General features: G+C 37.6%; 3 protein-coding genes across 5 annotated transcripts; 2 read left to right on the top strand and 1 right to left on the bottom strand.

The window, feature by feature from the left end:
- Positions 1-1091: 1091 nt before the first annotated feature.
- Positions 1092-6372, top strand: LOC141903150 (set1/Ash2 histone methyltransferase complex subunit ASH2-like). Of its 2 annotated transcripts, none has more exons than XM_074791149.1 (16): positions 1092-1156; positions 1402-1710; positions 1865-1954; positions 2250-2338; positions 2506-2585; positions 2813-2908; positions 3091-3165; positions 3451-3544; positions 3615-3684; positions 3772-3917; positions 4363-4440; positions 4634-4723; positions 4931-5124; positions 5571-5663; positions 5937-6098; positions 6186-6372. In XM_074791149.1, the coding sequence occupies exons 2-16, from the start codon at positions 1466-1468 to the stop codon at positions 6276-6278; spliced, it is 1695 nt and encodes a 564-aa protein (XP_074647250.1). In that variant the 5' UTR covers positions 1092-1156; positions 1402-1465; the 3' UTR covers positions 6279-6372. The 2 variants fall into 2 exon arrangements, with proteins under 2 accessions (XP_074647250.1, XP_074647249.1); XM_074791148.1 differs by having other exon boundaries at positions 3772-3989.
- Positions 6373-6632: 260 nt separating this feature from the next.
- On the bottom strand, positions 6633-8527 carry LOC141903152 (cilia- and flagella-associated protein 299-like). The gene is made up of 6 exons (XM_074791152.1): positions 8292-8527; positions 7847-7977; positions 7664-7754; positions 7427-7569; positions 7215-7344; positions 6633-6763 (listed from the first exon to the last, which is right to left on the bottom strand). Exons 1-6 carry the CDS (start codon positions 8397-8399, stop codon positions 6665-6667), a joined length of 702 nt encoding a protein of 233 aa, XP_074647253.1. The 5' UTR covers positions 8400-8527; the 3' UTR covers positions 6633-6664.
- LOC141903151 (uncharacterized) lies at positions 6678-22937 on the top strand. 2 transcript variants are annotated; one of them, XM_074791150.1, is made up of 13 exons: positions 6678-6810; positions 9077-9263; positions 9452-9617; positions 10144-10350; positions 10598-10677; positions 10802-10910; positions 11036-11133; positions 11243-11317; positions 11395-11495; positions 11914-12041; positions 12674-12829; positions 13502-13729; positions 22122-22937. In XM_074791150.1, the coding sequence occupies exons 2-13, from the start codon at positions 9121-9123 to the stop codon at positions 22266-22268; spliced, it is 1638 nt and encodes a 545-aa protein (XP_074647251.1). In that variant the 5' UTR covers positions 6678-6810; positions 9077-9120; the 3' UTR covers positions 22269-22937. The 2 variants fall into 2 exon arrangements, with proteins under 2 accessions (XP_074647251.1, XP_074647252.1); XM_074791151.1 differs by lacking the exon at positions 6678-6810 and adding an exon at positions 8887-8919.
- Positions 22938-25555: the final 2618 nt, after the last annotated feature.

Here is a 25555-nt window from a genome sequence, read left to right as displayed (position 1 = left end):
TTGCCACTATATTATATTATGTATTACATGAACGATATTTGTATACTGTACTTTGTACAAAGTTACAATAAACGAAATGAAATGAAATGAACTGCAGGATGTACTGGGCGACGTCAGTAACTGATACACCTGTAAAATTGCTCGAAACACAAATAGCGCAGTACAACCAGCTTGACCGGGTGAGATTCAGGATCTCAACTAGCACTCAAAGGCGTGACAAGAGACTTCATCCACTGACCGAGGTAGTCACAAGGACTCAATGAAACTAGCACTCACAAGCCGACAAGAGACTTCATCTCTGCCCGAGGTTGTCACAAGGACACAATGAAAACTAGCACTCAAACTAGAAATCAAAGGGCGTGACAGTAGAATCATCCCTCAGCCGACTCAGAATACCAGAAACAAAGGGCGTGACAGTAGAATCATCCCTCATCCAGCGGAACAATCGTAGAACTTTAATAAGCCATAAAAATAAATTACTTGATTCCCAACAGCTCCCCTCCTAATTAAGCCGCCGCCTGTTTTTTCCTTAAATTATAGAATAATTTATTGAAGAATTTATTGAAATCGAAGAATAAAAACGTTAACATTTATTGATGAAAACCTCTAGCTTTATTTCTCATAAATGCATAGCTTCCACGAAGTCGTGACATAAATAATTCCAAGTTCAAGGCTAAACAAAAGTGATACTTTGTTTCTTTGCAGCGGCCGGGTGATTTTGGTTAGATATAAAATAAATTTGTAATCGGTTCCTCCCGGGTCTTTTATAGGGTTATGGTATAAATTGATCACGACTTTAAAAACAGTGTAGGTAGGCACAGGTCCGGTAGGAGCCCGTCTGTAAGACATAGCAACGATCCTCTGAAATTCAAATCGTAAAAGGAACTAAATCGAAAGTCGTATGGCGGTCCAGGAATTCCGTACACTAGTAACTCGCAAAACGTAAGTCGTTATTCGTAAAATGTAACTCGTATGGCCCTTGAGGAATTCCATACTTTCCTAAATAAGATGATGAAATTATAGCCGCGGATACGCGCCCGCCCGCGCCGGACAAGATTTAACACCGTTTTGTGCTGCCACCTAGGTTCGGTGGCGATAATTGTGGAGTCAAAATGGAAGCAAGAAATTGAAAATATTCATCTTTCATTATTTTGACGTAAGTATAGCATTTAAAAGCAATGAATTGATTATATGTATAATAGCCGACCGGGTGCCTGCCGTCCTTCTATAATATTTCGTTTTTATAATCTTTGCAAAACAGCTTTTCACTAATTTTACGATTGTAAATGTAGTAAACAAGTGTAGTTCCGTTCGCGTTAAGAACCGAATGAAACCGACTGAATTTGTTTGTATTTTCGTCCATTCGCTTCTTATGCACGAATTTTGTTATAATTTTCTTAGGCAAGCAACTTAACACAAGAATCTGCTTCAAAAAGTCAATTTCTTCACAACCTGCTGGAAAAACATGATGGAAGTGGATGAAGAAAGCCCTGCTGAAGTTAGTGGTGGTAGCTTATTACAGCAACAGCATTTGCTGCAACCTCTCAGTCCAAAACTACAACTCGTTGCTGATTATGATAAAACTGATGGTGGTGCCGATGACTTTTTGGAGAAAAAGGACGTGATGGCCGCAGTGGCTGGAGGAGACAGACTCGAGCCTATGGACGACGATAGTCAGAAAGGATTAGATGAACCTATTAATTGTTATTGGTAAGAGTTAAACGATGCCCTTATTGGTAATCCTGTCGTTGATTTGGGACAACTTTTCAGAACAGACTTCACTGTGTTAAGGCTAATGACATAATCATCCCTAAAAAACTGTTAAAATTCTTTTTTTTAAAAAGAATGATTTGTTTACTTTTAGTGGTAAAGGCCGAGATTTTAGTTTATCAGAACTTCAGTGTGGTATTTGTTTACGATGGTTTCACATAACTTGTATTACATGTTATGTTGGGTAAGTAAATCACATAATACGGTAAAAGGCGTTAAAAGTCCTTTATAATGCCACTGTTGGGACCAATGAAAAACATGGCGATAAAACATATTTAGCGTTATAAAGAATGATGGTTTCATTGTATTTGAGTTGGATTAAGCAAATTTGTTATCTGAAAAATGTTGGCGTAAAGTAAGCAGTGGCTTTAGAAAGAGTGGACTCTGACAGTATATTAAATGAGAGATTTTATAAGAAGAGCATTTGATTTTTTTGTTTATTTAGGGTAGATTCATCGTATATTTCACTTGATTTTCAGAAATTGTGTACCGTTCATGACGAACTATCAGTTTTTCTGTAAGATGTGCAATCCTAACGGTCTCGAAAGTTTCTCAAAGAAACAAGCCAGTAAGTGAACACCCACATTCGTATTGCATTCCCCGGTGTTTTGGGTAATGTAAACTACGAACAAATTCAACTTAATGTAAAGCGCTCTGAGTAGCTTTTCTCGATGTAACCCCGTGTAAGACACATTGTTATTATTATTCAACTAGAAATTCGTTTCATTTTGAAAGGTTTTAGTCAAATGTGTCAAACTGCTGTGGCAAATCTGCAAGCCCAACACCCGGATAGACGAATGTTCTCGAAAGAAAGAGTAAGTTTGATTCAAGTTTGAACTATAGTAGAAAAGAATCACTGAGTTCTACGGCCAGTTTTCGCTTGAAAAACAAGCTTTTTAATGTAGATGTGTCTTTGAAATTGAATCTAGTAAATAGAATGTGAATTTTGATCGATTTTTACTAGAGAAAATTCGAAACATCTCAATGACATAACCTTGTTCGCTGTTTATAAACGATGGGTATTTCTTTTTCTGTATTTCAGGAAATAATTCCATTCATTAACAAACATTGGGAAAGTCTAACGTCGATGCCACGTAGAACGAAACTAACCTGGCATAACACAGTCGCTAAAACTATGGTACGTTCTAAATGACCTACGAAAATTTGTCATACTGCGAATCTGGTTATAATGTGATAATTGATGGCACATATGTAACCATTGTTTCATATCCAAGGCTTTTATTAGAATTTTTTTAGACTGCTTAGAGAGTTCTCCTTACTCGGCTGAGCTCAATTTTCATGTTTTTTCTTTCTTTTCAGTTGAAAGATACTGATATTTTCCTTTGCGAAGAGCTGTATCACTGTTCTGATCAAAACTTCGGACTGATCAATGCGGTAGGTTACATTTTAGCACAGGTTGGCCACTGACTTGGAAAACTCAAGGAATCAGAAAAATCAGGGAAACTCTGGGAATTTCTGTATGTCATTGACCACGCATTTCTTTATCAAAAAGTGATTCATAAAAAATGAATAAAATTGCAACGTTTTAACCCGAAAAATTCCTCAGATTTACTCAGGGAATTTGTTGCTATAATGTGGAAAACTCTGTCCTTATTTCAAAGGATTTATTTTCGTAATACAAATCGAATGCATATTCCGTACTGATTGATATTTGCTTAGGAAATCTCTAAACTCGGCCCGAATTACGACAGTTTGAAAGCAGCGTTGGCGTTCGCGAAACCTGGAGATGCGAAGTCCGGGACAGCGAGCGACAGTAAGTAAAGTTGAAACATTTGATCAATTCAGAAAATTGAATTTATAATTATGTACGGTCTCTATTTCAGTTCGAACTCGTGGCGCTAAAAGAAAAGCCGCCGAATTACAATCGCAGACCGGGTCGAAAATCAAACGAGGGTATTACGCGTGAATATGATATTCCACCGACGGTCTCTAAAAGAAACTTGAGAGAGTTTTGATCTTACCGTTGATTTCTCGTTGCAGGGACCTATCGATGACAGCTAAACTCGCGCCGCACGGCTACCCCCTCGAGCATCCGTTCAACAAAGACGGATACCGATATTACCTCGCCGAATCGGATCCTCACGCGCCCGGACGACAGGCTTTCGACGAGAGTAACGAATGGGCCGGTAAGCCTATACCCGGTTATCTCTACAGAATGTTCATAGGTTCTCAAGTGCTTTTAGCGTTACACGATCGAGGTAAATATACGGTAGATGGTGGTAGATTCTTTTTAATTCGGTTCATTTGGAACCGATGAAATTCATCCGGTTCATGAGAAATCAGGATTAAACGTTGCATTACAAATACAATGTATATTAGCTGATTTTAACCAAGAACTACAGATCAGTTTTGAATAAGGTATAAGTGGACCATAAATGATATTCTGATTGACAATCAAAATACAGTATGACATTTCTCTCCAGTGGCTAGCAATGATTAGCTTGAGGGAAACTCGACCCACTGTATGTTTATTTTCGGTACACTACTACAGGCTTAATACCGGTATGCGTTTGTCAAAAAGATGGACTGATGACAGGTTTTCTCATTTTCTTGTGATTCATTTTTTTTCAGCTCCGCAGTTGAAGATTTCCGACGATCGTTTTACGGTTACAGGAGAAAAAGGATACAGTATGGTTCGTGCTACTCACAGTACGTAGTGAACTTATACCGTAGATACTTCCCATTGCATTATCAATCTAGTCATTTTATCAAATCCTTCAGTCAGTTCGACGTTCAGGAATTTAATGAGTCTTTATTTCTAGCTTACCGGTAGTTGCTTATTGTATGAGTTCTTATTATTTTTTGTTGATTCTTAAGAAATTTGATTCCTTTTCCTATTCAGGCGTGAATAAAGGTCGCTGGTATTTCGAGGTCAATTTAGATGAACTACCCGCTGAAAGCGCTACAAGAATCGGATGGTCACAGCATTTAGGTAACAAATCTTTTTCTCTTTGTTTCGTATATATTCGTCAAGTATTTGCAGTATGCCCTTCAATTGAAATCTTCTGTATCTATATAAGCTGGCATAACCACAATAATAACGACAAACGTGTTAGATAGTCTTGTGGGGTGTTGACCTTTCGAGTTATGCTGTGTATAGATTCATGATTTGTTTCTTTCGAATTGATTCTGGAAACAGGAAACCTGCAGGCTCCGTGCGGCTACGATAAATTCAGTTATTCGTGGAGATCGCGGAAGGGCACGTTTTTTCATCAAAGTCGCGGCAAACATTACTCGGAGGAATACGGAGAGGGCGATGTATTAGGATTCTATATCGAACTACCCTGGCCCACTGATGCTTCGAAACTTCTACCGACTGTGTATAAGGACAAGGTATGTGTCCGTCTCGCCGTAAACTATGGTTAGGCGTTTTGATTTAAGCAACTCATATCACTGAATGAATCGTTCAATTATTCAATCAACAATCGCCTACATTGATTTGTCCATTTAAATAATCAAATTGCCAATGCGTCGATTACCCAACACAGCCAAATCGATCCTCACCGCTTTGATTTGCAAGATGGCACCTGTGACTATAGAGAACGTCGATAGACCAAAAAACAGAATAGTTTTTTAATCGCTGAAATTTCAGGTTACAGGTCTAGAGTATGGCCGTGGTCATCTTTTAAATTGATAGTAATGGTCATGGTCATCTATTATAGTGATAGTAATCGACGGAGTAAATTACTAGTAGTTTCTTGATACGACTAGCTTCAATAAAAACACCTTACGACTCGTATGATGATTGTAATATTTGTATTGTGTTATTTTGATTTTAGCCACTGGTCAAATTCAAAAACAACTTGTACTACGAGGAAAAAGATTACGTATCGGAAACGGAGAAGAACTTGAAAGTTCTTAAAAACAGCAAGGTATGAAAATGGCTTTTTGGATCGGATGGATTCAAACTCCAGGATTAGGGTAAAATGTTCAACTTTACTGCCAATCACTTCCTTTTACAATGTATTTATCCGACTTCCAAGCAGTTAATTCCCACAACAGTAGAGCAAAATTGGGTCTTTCACGTTAATAATGATAATTTTGTTCATTTTGTACAAAATTTGCCAACCTTTCCAATATGATTGAAAGGACATCCCCGAGTCTGAAGACAAACAATGAACAACAAACCTTGCCTTTTATTACAGATAATATTCTTCAAGAACGGCAAATCGCAAGGCATGGTCTGTGACGATATTTACGAAGGGAATTACTACCCCACTGTATCGTTATATAAGAATGCGACGGTCACCATGAATTTTGGACCGGAATTTAAATTTCCACCTGAAGGACTCGAAGAATATAAACCAGTACGTATCGACTAGAAATGCAGGCCTTTTAAAGTATTGATGTTTATGGAATCAATGAAAAAATAATTTGTTTGTTTATTCTTACAGTTATCAGAAGTGACATCCGAGGCAATGATTGAACATGCTCTGGCCGACATACTGTTTCATGTGGAAAATGAAAGCAATATTCCTGAATTTTAAGAACAATGTCGAATATCGATGGAGCTTTTGTATTTATGTATAGATATTTTTTTTTTAGAATATGTAATAAACGACTGTGCATAAAAATTCCAAATCCTTAGTGAATTTTGTCACTGCTGCCCAGGAAGAAGGAAAAAACTTAAGTTCACATCGCATTTCACTGATTTAAAATTTATTCATTACTTAATAAGTCGAGAATAGACTATCTGATAGAAATAACAAATACCTCATCAGCGAGGGGGGGAAATAATTTTCATTGTCCAAGAAAACTTTTAAGTCGCTGTTTCTCGCTTCTCCACAGCATCAAAAGTTTCCAGTAGTGAAATATTCGATCACGATCGTCTTTTTGAATATATATTTTTGTATTTTTCTAGGAATATTCATCCTCATGTTTTTCGTCTAGTAATGTGGTCATAGATAACGACTTGTGTATACTTCATAGTCTCAATAGCAGTTCGAGTTGAATTATCTCCGGGTGATGCAGCCTGAAAGACAAATAAAAAAAGAGTGAAAGTCTTGAAGACGAAAAAAGGTTATGTTTTAATCACAGAGTTCCTATTAAGATCAGTCATGTTCCTGGATATAAGGAGTTTGAAAGGAGAATGTTAAAAATTTCGAGGAAGTGTTTGCATCACTTTCATATCCCGATTACTGTAGACTCCTTCTAAATCAGTGGGGTTAATCTCATTAGTTCGGTGGTTTCGTAAACAAATTTGTATCATTTACACTACCTAAACATGGTTTCTCATTCAGTAACCTCAATGGGTAAAAGGAAAATTAAGACCTCAACTGTATCGATTTAGGGGTAGTAAGAGTTATGTTTATGGGCACTTAGTTCAAATTACAGGAGTTTCAAGCACCTTTGTAAGCATTTTGCATTTTGAAGGAGTTTTATAGGAATCAAGGTGTTGTAGGAACACTGAATGAGTTTCATACCTTTGGGTCGACATTCAATATTTTCCGATCACGTTTGTTCTTGAATAAAAGACCCGATGCATTCTCTGCAATGACTTGGTAGTTCGGAGTCGGATTCGATGTCGAAGTTTGCGTTTCCCAGTTGTAGAAACTTGTAGAAGAATATTCAAAATGTTAATTGCACGTAGTGAGTTTTAAGTTTCGTCAAAATGCTTCATGGCTTCTAGGCCTACCTTAAATCTGATGGTCTTGCTAATAGTCTTTTTCTTCCGGCGAAATAAGGCTCAAAATCTTCCGTTTTTAATCTGTGCGCGTAATCTATGTATCCCGATATTTCCTGACCTCGGGAATTTTTATCTCTAATGAAAATTATCGACTGAAAAATGAAATCAAGAACCATTTTTATGACTTACTTTTTGTATTGACTATTTGTATCTGATTAAGATCAATTCAGGGCCTCAGAAACTTACTGTCATTTTTCCACTTCGATTTGCTTCTTCTCTTTGTGCCAATGCTTTTAAAAATGAGTCTTTCAATTCTTTTCCTGAACTTGCTAAAGTCCTTTTTGTAAGAAAAAATATCAATACTTCGATGCATTTTGAGATGAGAATTTAGTCATTTGGGTGGTTAGGCCTATGATGTTTCATACATACTTTTGTTGGCTTCTTTTTGACAATCTACTAGCTTCAGCTGCTTGTTTTCTTGCTTCGAACTCCTCTCTTTTCAGCACTTCCCCGCTACCTCTGTAACCCAGTTCGACTAGTTGACGAGCTAACTCCTCATCCTTATAAATAGAAAGATTTAGCAATAGGACTAATATTAGCTTGGTGTTTGCAGTAGGAACTGCTTAGTGATTGTGGGATGGGAGGGTAATCAATGTGTTAGGTGACAAATGTCAGAAAACAAAAAATCTTTTGTAAAAAATACAGCATTTGCGTAGATAAAATCTAGCTTGATGGGGAAGAGGACAGACACTCGAGTGTGGGGACAAACACATTACACATTCATTAACATTAGGCCTATCAATGTCATTATTGATTTGGATTGACATAGGTGTGTAATTTAATTGGTTAACATTTCTTGATGAATGTCTCATACCTCAAGGTAGTAAAGATCTAAAGATGTGATTTGTGAGTCGAGGAAATCTTCGTATGTACTAAATTCGGTGACAATATTGTCACTTCCACCAGCGACTTCTTCCTCCATTTTCAATGTTTACATCGAGAGCCGCCTCACTCAGTTCATGACGCTTCGAGTATCGACGCGTTCAATATAGTGCGCAAGCGCAAGGCTAATTTGGGTGATATTTCAAGATTAATATGCCATTTCGGTTGCTGAATGATAAAATACTCTATAATTCTAGATTCATGATTTAATATGCTTCAAGAATTATGAAAGGGGGCTGTTGTCAAGTGCGTATTAAAAACTTCAGTTGCTAGGGCCGTCGCCTATTAGTTACAGTTTTGGCCTGTAGATGTCACTGTCCTTAATTGATAATCTCCCTAAAATTAATTATTTAACTTATATACATTTTTAGAACATTTTGAAATATTACCGTCAGTCAATTTACAAAGGATAACCTATTTTCATTGCCTAGAATTTGTATTTTACGTACACATAAGCAAGAATACTCGTTTTTCAATTTTCTCCCGTCGAGATTATCAATTAAGCACCTGTCAATCACACATGTTCAGCGGTCTCCAATGAAAACAATATTTTTTCTCAGGTACTTTTTGTTTAATAAATATCATTTTTTAATCCCATTTTGAACTATAACAATTACATCTAGCAATTACTTCATAGAATAATGATAATGAAGCGTATTGAATGAATTGCCATTAAAAAGTCAATGTTTTAAACCTCAATCTCAAATCATTTTTTAGGTTTCTTTGAGATTTAGTGTATTTTGTCATTTATCTAAATCATCATGGTGCTAACCGATCTTCCATTTGCTCGACCCTCTGTGATCGAGAGCCGTTATGCCTTAATCAATCAGTCAAATGAAAAGGTTTCTGAAGACGAAGATGGCGAAAATAAAAACTCCAGTAAAGAATATGCAAAATTTCTCAAGTAAGTGTATACGTCATATTTCTAACATCATAAACGTAGTAATTAATCTTTGCAAAGTACCCAAATGGCAAATTTCTTATTAGGACCTATATGAGGTTTTATTCAGCAGTTGCAGTCAGCAAACTATGTATTTACGTACATGGTTTTAGATACCGCATAGTTTTTTATTTTTCACTCATCGATTTTAGGGATCAGCAGAAAATGTTCGGAGTGCCCGGTGAAGGGAGCAAGTCTGGTTTCATCACAACTGCGAGATTTGAGCGATCCGCGAAGAAGCCTGTTTCTGTTGTCGATGTAGCTATCAGTGCCGAAGCCGATCGAAAAAAATTCGAAAACCAGATGAAAATCATTGCGGTTTGTTTGATATCACTCTATAAATCATACCCTTTACCGTTTTACTTGGCCCATTTTGTAATAAGTTTAAACTGTGATTAAGGTCTAGGGTTAAAATTGAAATTTCAGAGATGTAGATTAGACATCGTTAAGCGCATTTGATTCTAATCTTATCTAATGAAATTGATGCCTACTGCATGGGCAGGGGTCCAGAAGAAAAGCCATTTCTCTGATGAGCAGCCGTGTCAAAGGGCGCTTTTAGCTTATATTTTCTAGCTTAATATTATTCCCACCCTCATTGTTAGAAATGAATGCAAAAAGATGCAATTTCAAGAGGATGAACGTCAAGTTGGCAGCTTGGTGGTCCGGGCCTCGAGACCACCCCTATATCCGCCCCTGCGTCTCATGAATTTTGAAAAATCTTCAATGACAGCCTAGGATTTTGCTGAAATTTATCACTCAAGGAACTTTGGATGAAAACACCTACAAAATACCAAAATGAAGTTGAATGATGACTTCATTGAAATTTAAATTATATTTCCATCAGGACCATATGTGGAAGCATAAACAAGAGGAACGCGAATTGAAACGTGTCGAGGGAGACATACTTAAAAATCAGAGAATGGTCAGACGTTCGATGAGAGATTATCAACAGAGCATTAACAAAAAATGGTGGGAAGAAGAAAAACGCCTCAGTAAAAGTTTAGACAAATACACGAAAGTCCAACAGGACCACACCCACGCCAAAGAAGAGGTAACTTGGGTCAAAATAATTGCGACTGTTTCCAGTGTTGATGAATGAGAGAAAACCCACAATCTTATAAACTCTGAAGATGGGTGGTTTCCATGCAAAACATAAGAAAAACAATAACTGGTGTTTAAAGCGATATTATTGATTTTCTCTCAATGTTATTCTTGGGTATAGTTGTGGGATGAGCTCCATCCGAGAATGCCTAATATCATTTTGTACTATTATCACGATAATAATCATCTCTTTCTAGCTTAATAAACAGAGAATCGAAAAAGTCCAAACGACGGAACAAGGGAATAAAGATAAGGAAAGAAAAGTGTTTCTTGCCACGTAAGTTTATACGCAGTAAATATGTTTATGATTAGATTTTCTTTGTACCCCGGTACATAATTTTTGAATGAATTCCCGATTGGCATATGACAAAAATTTTATCCTTCGGAAAATTTTTTTTCAGTTCGAATCTCGCCAGAAAATTTCGTTCAAAAGCCGACGAATTGGGTTTGAAAGAGGTCGAAGCGGACCGCCTCGTACGCGAATTTCAACACAAGCTAAAACTGAGAGAGGTAGAATCTTAACTCTTGAGCAACAATTGAATCTTTCAAAGCTTCAGTCCTGCCTCTCAGGTATTCTGGAACTTCGAGAATCTACTGGCTTTTTATCAATTTTTTTGTGCTGTGTCGTTTTTTAGGAAGAACAATTCAAACTGAAACAGGAATTAGCGGATTTAGCCATTGAACTCAATATGGAGGCACAGAAAGGCAGAGAAATGAAATCAGATGCTGCTAAGTGAGTGTTGAACGAAAAGTAACTCGCTAATGGTCCCTACCGACTGCCACACCTTGATGCCTTGAGGAAAGGAACCTATTTGTATAACCATACAACATTTAATTTCTAGGGATAAAAAGAAATCTAACCAAATGAAAATTGAGGATGATAAAACTGTTGATAAAGATTTAGATAACAAATTAGGGTGAGTAAAAGAAAACGGCTTTAAGACATATAAGAAGTCGACAGCGCATGTTGTATGTGTATTTATTCCCCTTTTAGAAAGAGTGACAGTGATGTCAAGGTTGCTGATACGACTAAACGAAGATTGAGCGCAAATTTAGAGCGGATGAAATCAAAAACGTCAATGAAAACTAGAGAAGGTGTGTTATATATAACAGGGTCCCTACAATTCCTTAAAAACTCCTTCTAAACTGAAAATACTTTTAAAGGTGGTTGAAACTCATTTAATGCCCAAAATTCCTTAAAAATTCCTTCAATTTTGAGAATTAGGCAATTGGTAATAAATAATTGTGCAGTCAACTATGCCTAGATAGGTACAGTTGGGACTAGGATTTTTTATTTTCCCAACCATTGAATTAATGCTTTACTGTGAAAAAACAGTACCGATTCAGGACTGAAGGAGGAGCCTACCGTAGTTGGGATATGATTTTCACCTTAGAAAATCCTTGAAGACTCCTTTTATGCAGGAACGACCGATATTCATAATTAACCTGTCAACTTCTTACAAATATTGTATTTCGCCGGGGGAGGTTTAACGTTATTATATTTTTTGAACAGAGGGTCGTCACATGTTGGACACTCGAGTGAAATTGAACGACAATCGATCCGTGCAACGTCAGTTAAACATCACAGCCATGGAAGCCGAGCAAGATCTAAAAACTAAAGAGATAAACAATAAAATACAGGTATAGAAGACTCTGGTAAAACTCTTCTTGTAACAATTCAAATTTCTCTGGCTGTCTATACTTGGTATCTGGTCCACTCTGAAAAAAAATATACTTAATATCTATACTACATCATATATGACTGTTGTTTTGTTTATACTTGTTATTTGACATTCCATTGTTGATCGAATTTTGATATTGCCATTCCATTTTATTGAAATTGTTGTGTATTCACTTCAACAGAAAATAAGTTGGAAAAAATTGTTAGATGTAAAAGGGCAAGCGCCTTAGCTGCTTGACAGTTATTTTGTATGACATACAAAATTGTTGTTATGTATAGAGCTACAATATTATTATCTAACATTGAATTACAAACAAGGCTATACATCGAATTTAGATATTACCATTCCACTTAATTGTAATTTTTTCTGTATCTTTGTCCTCTGTGCAATGAAATTACTTGTGGAGCAACAAACTAAACTAAAACTAAAAAACTGAAATATTCAAGTCAGAATCTGATTGTTTTATCCAGTCCATTAGGATTTAACTTTTAAACTACTCTAAAACATGCCACGTGAGATAGAAAGAAAAAAATTGCGTTGTTTTCGAAATCAGGTTCATTATCTTGAAAGTAATATCGCGTATATTTTTAGATGACCGAAACTCGAAAGAAAAACAAATTATCGAAGATGATGAGAGAGAAAAAAGAGAAAGAGATCTCTCAGCAGATTGTGTTTGAAGATCGTTTCAAACGGAGGATGATCGAACAAAAGAAACGGGAACACGAAGACCATTTAAAGCATTTCCAGGTATTAAACATAAGGAGGAGGTGAAATTAAGCTAATTGTAGTCTTTGTACCTGAATTTAGATTTAGATTGAAGTATCCTCTTGAAAACCTTTTGTATTGCTCTAAATTTCCTCAACATTGAGAAACAATGCTTTAGTTTAGAGAAACTGAGATCCGTATAGCTTTAAACTTCAGCGCAGTTTCACAGTTAAGACAAGACCATTACTGTGTATTTATCCAACATATCGATTTAGTCTGAAGAAGGGTGGTAGGAACTACCCGGAATATTTCGAGTATTTTTGAATAAACCTTTTTAAGTCATTCAACAATTGTGGGATTTTACATTTATTGTTTAATCACGAATATTGTGGTTTTGCTTATTTAAGACAAGACCAGATTTGATCAAACTGTTCAGTATAAACATTGATTTCGTCAGGTATTTTGCTTAAATTGAATTAAATTCCTCCAGTTTCGTTAGAAAACATGATTTTGAAAAGGGCTTTGACTTTCTGAAAAGCACATCCACTGATATGTACCAAGAAAAGTTTTTCTCAAAAATTCTGAAATTAATGAATATTCAACAATGATCATTTCTGTTTTTATTCGAGTTTGTTGTGGTATTTTTGCTATAACATAATGATTTTTGAATAGATAACATATTTTTGATTTTGTTTCTGTTGCGTGTAAAAATAGAAAACAGTCAAGAAAGACGAAGATGTCGAACACGATTTGTTCAACAAAGTTCGAAACACCGAATACAATCGTCAGAAACAAGAACAAGTCGTGCGCCATCTGCAATCACAGCTAGCTAGTCTAAAACGTGAAAACGCCCTCAAACTCAAACAGGAGATGATCGAACGGTCGAATAACGAGAAAGATATTCATCAGAAACTACAACGGGAACAAGCTGAACTCGCAAAGGTATGTACGGCCTACCGATATATGAGCAGGGTCCTTACGACTCCTCGATTCCTTAATAACTCCTGGTAAACTGAAAATGCTTTTAAAGGCCCTTGAAAGCTTAATCTAATTGGAGCTAAATGTCAGAATCTCATTTTTAAGACTGCTTTAATTTTGATAAATAGGCAATTAGAAATTTTTGTCTAGTTTGTAGTACAGTATATGCCTAAATTGGTACAGTTAGGATTTCATTTTACCGAATTAGGCGGCTGCCAAATTAGAAACCAAGGTTAGGTAGTGTTTAAGGATTAAAATTTGCTTACAAGACCTCTGAATTATTGGTTTACGAGATAAACAGTACCGATTTCGGAGTAGTCTACTGTAATTGGGAAATGAAAATGATGCAGATGCTTCCTCGAAATTTGAAATGTCCTCGAAAAGTCCTTATATTCAAGAATTACAGATTTGTGGGGAGTCTGACTGCTACGAGTCCTGCTGTGTTAAGACTAATCTCGTAGAAAGCGTAAACATGTTTCCATCTGCCCGTCCCCCCTCGTGTTCACATGTAATTAATTATCCCATTAGTAAAAGTCGTCTGCTACTGACCATCGCCGTTTTAAATAAAAGATGAGATGTATTGTTACCAGCCGCAGTTTCTGAAGACATCTCCTGAAGAATTCTAAACAGAAAAGTGATACTGCTCCGATATTTAAAAAGAAACGGATGCATGCGTTGAATGTGAATATGATACTGCGGTACAGTATTGGATGGAGATTTCCGAGTAGTGTTGCGGTGATGGTTGAGTGGTCAGTCACAAAAAATGTCGCAGCGACCATTTTCACCCTCTTGTTTTCATGTCATTTTTGCGGGTTTTTACGTTGAATCTTTGAGCAACAGCGATTTTTTTTCACAAAATTATTTATTCATTCAAATTATTCATTTCAAATATCTTCTTTTTCATGCCGCCTCTAAGTATCTAAGTGAAAATTACAAATACGATTTTAGATCGTGGTTATACTTTAAAAACTCTTTTCGTGATGCTCTGAAAGTTGTACTTCATCAGGCCAGAGCTCTTTACTCGAATGAGCTGGAAGGACTCATTGAAACTGCAGTCAAAATGATTTCCAACCCACTATATACAAAATTGAACAGATTAAAAGCTACTTTTATTAAAAATTGAAATCAGAAGACACAACGTTTCAGACCCTTTCTAGCAACCATCGTCAGGTGTGGTACGTCTATTCTCCACGTCAGCGTGTATGGACTATTCGACTAAAATAATTTCATGTTAAGGCAAATGTCATTTGGATCTTGAATAGTGTAAATTTATATGCCATGAAGTCGTAGTTGAATTGAAGGAAGTTTATTTCAGCGATTGCGACGGTGTCGGCTTCGGAATGGCTTTCGAGACTCGCTCTTTAAGCGCCTTGCGATAGGCGAATGTAATGACACTTTATATATTCTTGGCGAAGACGGAGACTTTGAGAAATCCGTATTGATCTTGTTTGCGATAGTTTAAGGATCAATTCGTTATCGACCCGGGGAAAAGATTAATCTGTGCTCGCTGATTAGGTTCTACGTGTCTGGTACGGCGATACAGGAAGTTCTCGCGCAGGTGGCTTTATACACAACGACGGAAATTGGAAGAAAATTCGTTTATAAATCAAAAGATTATTTCAAACATAGATCTTCACGGGGGAAATTCCCTTTAACTTTGACATCATAGAAAACAAATTTAGAGTTTGTTATTTGTTGACGATTTTACCTTTGAACAAAAACTAGCCTTACAATATAACGATGGAAGATATTTTGAAAGATGCGAGGAAATAACGGTTTTCTATCAAGTTGAAAGATTGAAAGTCAACCCAATGAGACATTGCTTGGAATAAGAGTTCATATATTCTTTGCTTGCTCAGTTGTAAAGATAAGCCATTGTCCGAACGTCGAGTGCTTATCAAATCAGAGGATTTCAAATCTATGAAATATTCAGTCGATCGTTCTGTGAAAGTCCTCTGAAGGTTTTTTCGTGTAAGTTGAGACCGGTTATGTCTATGTATGTTTAATGAAAATTCCGATCGATTTTTTCATCGACAAAGACGAAAAACGAAATCTCATCGGGATCCAGGTATAACAGCGAGCACAATTACCGGTCTCGAATATCACACAGTACGACTGACTTCTGACAACGGTGGATATCTGTAATTTCATATCTCGCCGGAGTTGATGAACTCTTTTGCTTCAAACAATCGTCTGCTCCCTGACGAATGATTCATAGACACGGCGGTGAAAGTTCGCCGGTTGGTTCCGATTGCGATCGTGTCGCGTCCGGAGAGATTTTTTCCATTCCGAAGGGATTTCTAAATGATGTTTGACGCTAATGTGTCCGTTGTTCGCCATTAGCTTGATTACAGTACGCCGAGACGGCAGGTATTAATCTGAAATTAGTCACAATGGTTTTATACGTCGACGCGCACGACTAAGTTATTATAATCTGTCAGATGTATTACAGCCGTATCTGTCTACCTGAGAGCCTCGTACAGCGTCTTCTACGAAGTTAATGATTTATTAATTAGCTTTTGAAGAGCTTCACTTTCCTGTTTGACCTCTTGCGGGGAGTTGAATATCCCGGTACTTGCAGCATCTTTAAAGAAGACTTTCTGGCGCTAAGAAACTTGAACGCGAATTGAAGCGAATTATGGAACGAAGTGCAATGAGACTCACTTCCCTGGTTTCACTCTCTTGAATTACCAATTCGGTCATTTCATTCCTCAGACCATTGCTTTTAAAATGTTTTTAATTTCTAAAGTAGGCTTATACTTTTGCGCTTTCAATTCTGATGATTCTGAAAGAAATATTCTTAGAATTCTCGGAAGATATAACCGTATAATTTACTCTAGATGAAAAGCGATTGGATTTACCATTATCGACTATTGATTTAAGCGATTGATCTGATTGGTCATAGAGACGATAGTGATTACATAACTGTTGAAGGTATCTAATTAAGTCAAGGTTTTCTCGGGTATAGACTTCACAGATTATATTCACTTGAGACTTTGATAGTCGATTTCTCATATTTGGTCACTGATTCGTCGATGTATTTCTATAATGATAGTTATACAGGCTACAACAAATTTGTCAATATCTCAGTGATCGTAAACTGATACTTCCAGTACTGTTAGCAGCCATCCCGCTACTGATTGTCAGTAATACAGTCCCTGTAGCAAATAATTCACTATTTTCGTAATAGAAACTTATCAGCCACCCATCCTCGTTTGTCATAAGAATATAGTTCCTGAAAATACCTTGCTCCCCCTACATTTTCAGGTTGTATACCCGGCCAACTCGGGCTTTCATTTCATGAAATTTTCATTTTCAATCATTTTCTGATTTCCTAACGTATTTTTCTACCCTTGACTCACACCAAAGTTCCAGTTTGTCCGAGTTAGGTGCGATGTTTACTGTATTGATTTCCATGCGATACTTTACTAGAAAACTGGACGAAGATGGTGTAATCTCATTTCTTTAGACAGGAATCGCCTGGTAATTGATTACACAACTCTATTATTTTATGACGAAGCAGTCTGGAATTTCGGATTATTTGGATGACTTATGTTAGCTATATTGCTAATTTCGTAGCATTCTTCTGCAACTGGTTTCCAGAATTCATACGTATAAATATTATCTGTATTAATCTGATATAGCTATTTCATGCGTGCTCGCGTACTGTACGAAGTTTTCGGTGTAGATTTTTCTTGATGAGATTCAGTCGTTTGTAACGAACTTCGAAATATATCAGAAAATCTGTTCGCCATAACCATGGATTCGTTTCAGAAGCCAAGCTATAACCGAGGGTTACGTAACATCTGAGGTCCCGGTTTCGGTACTAAGGATGCGGTAATCATGGTCCACGGAGGTTTATCGATCATCTCGCGTTGATTCGTCCGTACGTCTGGCGTAGGTCAGGTGACTGCATTTAACGCGATGATTGGTTGATCATTGACCTTTATAAATTCAAAAAAGTCAAATAAATTATTACTGAATTGTTTAGGGGAGACGTGACCCTCTAATGGCGAAGTAACGTCAGAGAAATGTTTTTAAGGGTCCCTGTTTACTTTCGTGGCGTGTAGGCCTACCAGTGGCGCGGCCGGGGTGAATAGGTTTAAATTCGAAAAATACACAACGCCGGGTTAGCCTTTATTCAGTCGCGCATACGAAATGAATTCAATCACGAATGATCCATAAACGAACCCGGAGACACTTCTAACCGATCCCGGCGCGTTCGACTCATCTCTCCCAGTCAGTGGCCACTTCTACGTGTAGTTTCACGCGTCCCCATTCATTGCCTTATTAACGCTACACCACTGTGATAATGATACCCTTCCTTGAATTACCCGTCCCTCCCTCGCCGGGCCTCAAAGTTGCCCGTTTCTATGCGCTTCATTCAACGTCTTAAATTATGTTGTGATTTACGAAATTCGACGCGCTATTCACAACGTAAAGAGGTTAATCTTTTGTTATAGCTTTTGGCTTAATTGGCGTCGACCATTTTTTGGCGTTTTGCGCGCTCTGCGGTTCGCGAGTCACGATTGTTACGAGCCCTGCGGCATACATAATAATAGGAATTACTCACGGAATTTCCAAACATTCTTCGTAGAAAGAAATGTAACCGATTTTTTAAACCTCATTTCCTTTTAATTTCGTGCGGAAATCGTTTATTCGTAAAGAAACGCTGAACAATTTTTGTTTCTGAATTTCTTGTTTCAGCGAAAACGTATTGATACAAATAACTATTTTTGGATTCTTATATGGTCTTCTTTAAAATAGTGTTTGGAACTTTCACAAGAAAACTAACTTGAAAGTTTATCGATGCCTCGAAAAATTACATCGTCGACAATGAATAATATGATATAAATCATATGATATTAGGATTCAATATAAAGTTATTTTGAATTTGAATGTATCGATGATCCAATCGAAATGACCGGCAACCAGTCTGACCGCGATGTATTGATGACGTAGTGCGCATCCTCTAAAGATCATAATCTCTCAAATATAAAATAACAGTTATGAAATATATTGAATTATAATCGGAAAAAAATCGAAATCGTAATTGTTATTTTGAACGCCAATATTGATGATGTAGTGCACAACGACTCGCACAAAACCTTCAAACTTTCAAGTTAGTTCTTTTTCTTCATAAAGTTTTACTGTTGTTCGATGGACATTGAAGGAAAGCGTATTTCATAGCAAGGAGTTGCTCGTTTAGAGCAATGGATATTGAACGGTAGTACGTAACTGGGTGTGGTTTTGATATTAATCCCTAAATCATGCGCAAATTTCTCATCTCATTCGTGTGACATTCGAATCTATATATAGCCAGCGTTTCTCGCTGTGATCGTCAACAGCGCCCACTGATCATTTATCCTTTTCTAATCACTTGTCGCTGTTCGGGTTCGAATTTCATGTTCATCACGGATATTAACGACGCCGCAGTCAGGGGTATCCAGTTCCTGATGAATATACATCACTATTCGCTCCGCGCGCATTGTTTCGAACCGTCAACTACCAGAAAAAGAAGTTTTAGAAAATCATGGCTTTCCCTTGATACACAGAGCCAGCGACTGATCTAGGGAAATTGCAAGGCCGGGGTCCAGGAGAAAAGAAAGGGTATGTTTCGGATAAAGCAGCCAAGTCAACGACCTCAATTGGTGTTCCGCGTGGTTCCGCCCTCGGTTTTGGTGCATCCCATAAATCTGTCCTTGCAGGGCTGTCATTATTATACCATCTCGATTGTCTTCATCAAAATGCTTCCTTAAGCTGTCAAGGAACCTGATTGTTAGGTAAAATCTGAAAATACTTAACTATCCGTGTTGTACATCCCTGATTACTACGGAAATCCTTCAATATACGCTACGCTCACCCCTGATGTTGAGCTACTAAGTCATCTGAAACAATCCCTGGCAAATGTAATTTGCGGATAATGTAGTTTCTCAGAGCATTATGCTATTTTATATGGTATCGTCCATTAGTTTATAATGCAACCATCAACTTTATATCAGCATCATAAAGATACCATTTATGATACGTACCTCGTATCATAAGGCCGTCTGTTCAGCAGCCTTCACACAGGGAAAGACGTTTAACTGTTCGTAGAGCAAACAATGCGAGAGAGTGGCAACTCCAAAATCCGAACTGAAGATGAAAGCATGGTCCAAAGGGTCCGGTTCCAATTAAAAACGCCGTAATGAGCGTCGGGTTCTAATTTGGGCCTTCAAGTGTCCAGAGGCGGATCCACGGGCTAATTTTATTTTGGAGAACCTTTCACGTCTCACAAGGGCACTTTGATGTTCAAAAAGGCAATTTTAGGTAATCTCAGCACTGAGGGGCTAATTGAAGTCATTACATCCCCAACTATCTGCTGGTGTCTAATTTTGTCACTTGTAACTAGTCAAGTCCAAAAAGGCAATATTTAATTCCCGCACTGAATTGCACCGATTTTCTGTTTGTTGATAATACAAAAAGGGCATTTCTTTGATGGACTTGTCTCACCGAGTCCCCTGGATCCACCCCTGATGTCCAATTTTCCATTGAGCCACAATTCCTGGCCCATCGGTGGAAAGGGTTCCAGATGCCCCACAGAATAGGAAAAATGTTTAAAATTCATGTGACGATGACCCGTTGTCGCCAGGACTGCTCCGGAATTCGCTTGCCTCGAAGAAAATTTACTAGTCCCTCCAGAAACCTGGGCGCCGCGAGCTGAGTTTGGTTTCTTAATCGGTTTATTTGAATGAACTCGTAAATGAAATATCTCGCGTTTCGGGTGTGTCATATCCAATATCGACACCTTATCTGTTCATCGAGGGTGGGACTCGTCACTTAGGCGTGAAATCATGTTTACCATCAAATTCGTTGATAATTATCGAATGTTATTCCGAGAAATGCGCGATTATCTTCCTAGAGTGACATTGAGATCATTATTTCGTGTAAAGTTCTCGCTCTCACATCGACAACGCAACACTGTTATATCGGCTGCGGTGGTAAACAAATTTTGATTTCTCTCCTTGTGTCAAGAATATCCCGAATACATAACATAACCATTGACACAATAATCGTTTTTGTTGGTGCCGTGTTATATCAGTTTGAAGACGGGTCATCGCTGTCACGTGAAGTGTTTGCTTATTTTGTATCGGTGAAAAATCTCTAACTTTTCATTCGCTATATCACAATGAAGCGACGCTTTGGAGCGTTAGCAAATTTCTGACTCGATCTCGCGTTAGGTCTTCCGCAATTATGTAAATTTTGTCGTCATTGACTTCGAAAATCGCGTTGAACAGCGATGCCTATAACGTCGCAGAGTTAAACAACCTAGTTCTATGAAGTAAAAACCACAATAAAATGAAAAAACTAAATGAGAATATGACGTTTATACCCAATTCTCTAGCCAATTTCAAAAACTACTTTTTCAGTTTTTGAAAATGGCCGATAGAATTTGGTTGAAACGTCAAATTCTCATTTAGTTTCATCATATCGTGGGTTTTCACTTCATTAATATCAGATATTCACTTGTAAAAACCAACTTGTAGGAAACCAACCGAGTTTCTTATTCTTAAGTTAGATATATCGTTCAAACTGATTCCAGGTCTCAGTCGTACGGTGTTGTGATTTTCGAAATCCGCAAAATCGATTTAAATCTTAACTACCCTCATCGAGTCGTTTGACTGTCAGCGAATCCTAGCCCTGCGACTGAAGTTACTTAAAAATTATAGGTTTTGAATACAACCTTGACTTAAGCTTATGCCTTCTTGTGGGCCGAAATTGATCGCTGCGACTTAAAAAACGTTTCAATTACATCCGACTTTTGTACATATTTTTCGCGTGATTATATATATATACGCGGGATTATTCCGTACTGTCCCGAAATCCGATCCCACATTATTGAAATATGGAGCCGCATCCGGATTTTCGCATCGGGTCTCGGTTGTTCTTTTTGATGGGTAAAGATATATCGATATCGACCGCGGCGGGGATAGCGCGCCGCGCGCGGGCTCTAGTTTTACGGCGAATGAAAACGAGCGTCAAATTACTGTTCGTTAACGATTTGCGGTGAGAAAAGATTCATCGACGCGAAAGCCATTTTTCCATCTTTGCACCGACGACGATGGTCATATCGTAAACGTGTAATGAACTGTATACTCGATCATTAAGACGACCGAGTTCAATACCACGACGAACCATCGCTTTCGAGTCGTGGTTTTTGTTTGGTCTGGAAAGATGTTGATCTAGGGTCTGATTCGGGGAGGGTTGCATCCCCGAAATAAGGCGTATTATACGATAACCCATGTGCAACCTGCTGCGCTCGGATAGGAAAATGCATACCTGGTAATTCAGAGTTTTATCATTAAATACATTTCAGATGCACGCTCAAAGAGAAGACAGTTACCAAACACTGATGAAACACCGGGCGCTGATGGAAGAGGAGCGCCACCTGTTGAACGAACACGAAAGAGAACACGCCCGCTTGATACGAGTCGGCCAAAGATCCGATTCGCAAACTGAGTGACCTTGAACTTTTATACCAAACCATCCGTGTGGTTGATGCGTCTTAAAGTTTCAGTGTAGCGAATAATGTGCCCGTCCCTCAAAAGCATAATGTGATATTCACTAAAAGACGTAAAACTTCACAAGTTCGTCTGCTTAAGGCATGGACTCTAAAACGATCCGTTTTAGAGTCCATGCTTAAGTTTACCTTGACCTTGATCTGCTTCCGTTTTAACCGATTAAACTGTACAGATATTAGATGAAAATGTATGTTTTGAACGAGAACGCCATTCCGACCGATCGCAAAAATCGGATTTGCTCGTAAAAACGCCTTCGAACTGAGACAAAGTTCGGAGATGACATCGAGTGAGGGGTGTATCCATTCAAATCTGATGAATTCGGTCTTTAAGATCTTGAACTGGAACAATCCGTTACTGTATGTATATTCTCCGTTCTAACCCCTCAAACTTCCCATTTAAAGGCTTACTCCTCTTGTACGTTATAGGTTTGTTTGGTTTGATTTTTTGCCAAAGTGTTGTGTATACATCGTTGATGTTTTTTAAGAAAAAAAAGTCAAATCCTTTATATTGTACATATTAGTACATGTTTTTAGTTGTATTATTGTTAACTTAGTTCGTGGTTTTTCTACTTTGTTTCTTCGGTGTATGTTATATGTAGATTGTACCTTACGTTTTGTGAAGAAAATGTCTATTTTTTGACGCAATAAATGTGATTCTATGCTGTTTTATTCGCGTGTTCGGTGGTCAATTTTTGTTCGGATGGAACAATTGAGGAAACGTGAAAGGATGAGGATCAAGTCTCATGGAAAGTGCTAATTCAGGACCATTTCACCGGACGATGCACTCAACATAATGTGTTTTATTCATTTTCTAAAACTTTTCTTTTTCATAAAAAACGAAAAGGACATAAACTTTTGACAGATTTTTCTGACAGATCTGAAGACCAATCCCCAACATCAGACGACCAGTTTCTTTGTTCTTAACCTTTCTCTTTCGCGTGCCTTATCCGAAAATATCCGGAAGGTTAGAATCGTTTTCAAGGACACCTACAAAACAGGAAAAAAACGCAAGCAATCTATTATCTATTTTGTTTTCAAAGTAAACCTCAGGCTCCAGTTTACGAATAAAGTAAAAGCTTACAAGCGTCGACAAGCTCGAATTTCATGTAACACGTCGTGTTCAACACGTGTTACGTCGGTAAGAGTTGTACGCGGCGTGTTCCGTTCATTAGTGTGGCCCCAGAAAATCGTCTGCCGGATAAAAGCATGCTCGCCAGCTTCTCGAGCTTTGAACAGATTCGCGTTGCTCATAACTTCGGCACCGAAATCTCAGCCGCCACGACTGATGTTCAACTATTTACAATAATTCTATTTGTTGAAAAGCTCCACTTAACGAACGTCAAAATAACCGAGTAAAATAGCAAATCGTCTTTTACAACTTACGCACTAGACCAACATGTTACCTAAATGGTTCTACTTAGCGTGGGATGCGTTTCTGAAAGTCTACGTTCCCTGGAAGATACCGAAGAAGAAAAACGATGAAGAAATTGACAACGAATCATGTCGGTCGAATATTGCACGCGAGAAACGCTTTGTGAAAAGTAAATCAGAATTTCTGGTCAAAAGTCTGGACCCAGTTTGATAGTGGGAGTTAGATCCATGTTTGCAGTCAAAACCAATTCATTTTCAACTAGAGCTATACGGATTTACTGCAAATATAAATTCCTTGATGAAAAAATGATATAATCGTAGGAAAATTATTTATTCATTTTTTTATATAGATAGGATACTTATTTTAGAGGAAAAGACTGTCGTGACTTCCAACAAAAAAGGTCGCTTGACTTCATGAAATAAAGAGTAAAAAGTAAAGTTTACAAGTTAAATTCCCTGCGTAAAAACAATGATTATCGTGTTATTGTTTATAAGGGATGGTGTCACTAACCGAAGCGACCTTGAACAACCAGATTAAAGAGGTTTTATGAAGCTAAGTCGATCGGTTGTACACGCACGGAGGACAATACAAACTTGTGGAAGCGTGAGGGGTTGGCGTCACCCTTATAAACCGTGGTCAGATCGCTATCTCTTTTTCTACGTGAGCCGTTTTAAGTGTAGATGTTATCTTGTGCTCTCTTTGGTGGTAATTTCGTTAAACGCGTCTAAATTTGCGTGTGGTCCCTGTGTCGCAAAACGCCGGAACATTTTAACAGTGAAATTGGTTAATGTGGCACCTTTTCCGCCATTTCGTTTGAATACCTTCGCGTAGACGCTAGCATAATAATTATTGTCTCCTTGGCGCCCGGGCCAATTTAAACGGCAGTATTAATTGTTCAAATGGAAAACCATTTGTTTCTTTTGAAGCCTGACGGATCGTTACTAAACAACTTTGACGCCAGTTAACAAAACTTTGATACAAAATATTCAATTTTGTGGTTGGCGTTGATGTCCTCTTTTCACGATTTCGTTTTTTTCCGTTGAAATCTACGCATTCAACTTGGCGGCGATTGAAAATACAAATGAATTGAACGCGTAAATGCATTTCTAAAATTGATTCATCGACCCAGTTTCTAAGTTATAGAATACGAATGTATTATTTTCGATTATTCAATAAAGCCACAACTGTGGAACTGGGTTTTTTTTACTTTTTGAAATAAAGCAGATCTCTTGATAATTGTTGATTTTGAAAATTTAGTTAAATAGACTTTTGAATATGGAATTTGAACAGGTAGATTTCACCCAGAATTTGTGTGCTTGTTTCTCGAGTACAAACTTCGAAACTCCGGTATTACGGCGAACTGTTTAGCCCCTGGCCCAGCAGCTGATTGGAAATGCGAGGGTAGATTCGGACTGAACTCGCCGGTTTCAAACTCAAAACGATCTTTTGAATCTATACACAACTCGGCAGAGAATCATTTCACGAAATTCACTGACCAGAAAAGTATTTATAATAACGTTTGATTATATGCGTCTACACTAGAATATGCGTAAAAAGACTAAACACTATATTGTTATAACTACACGATTTATCACTCAGTTTGGACATCTAGTTCATTAATTTTATGTAATCAACTGTAAATCTATTCAGTTATATAGAAAATCAACGACTCCATTATATTTCATTTTTCCCTAGTCTTCAGTGGAATACGTGGGCTGATCCGCATTTATGACGATTACACTATTCCACGAAGATTTTTTCACGAATTTATATTATATCTAGGATTGGCTTTTACGCTTAAAAACTGCATAGAAACCTCAATACAAAGTATTCCTGAAGATGACTATTAGTAGATAGT

This window comes from Tubulanus polymorphus, chromosome 4 (genome assembly GCF_964204645.1).
Source record: "Tubulanus polymorphus chromosome 4, tnTubPoly1.2, whole genome shotgun sequence".
NCBI classification, from domain to species: Eukaryota; Metazoa; Nemertea; class Palaeonemertea; order Tubulaniformes; family Tubulanidae; genus Tubulanus; species Tubulanus polymorphus.
This window is presented reverse-complemented; position numbering and strand designations above follow the sequence as displayed.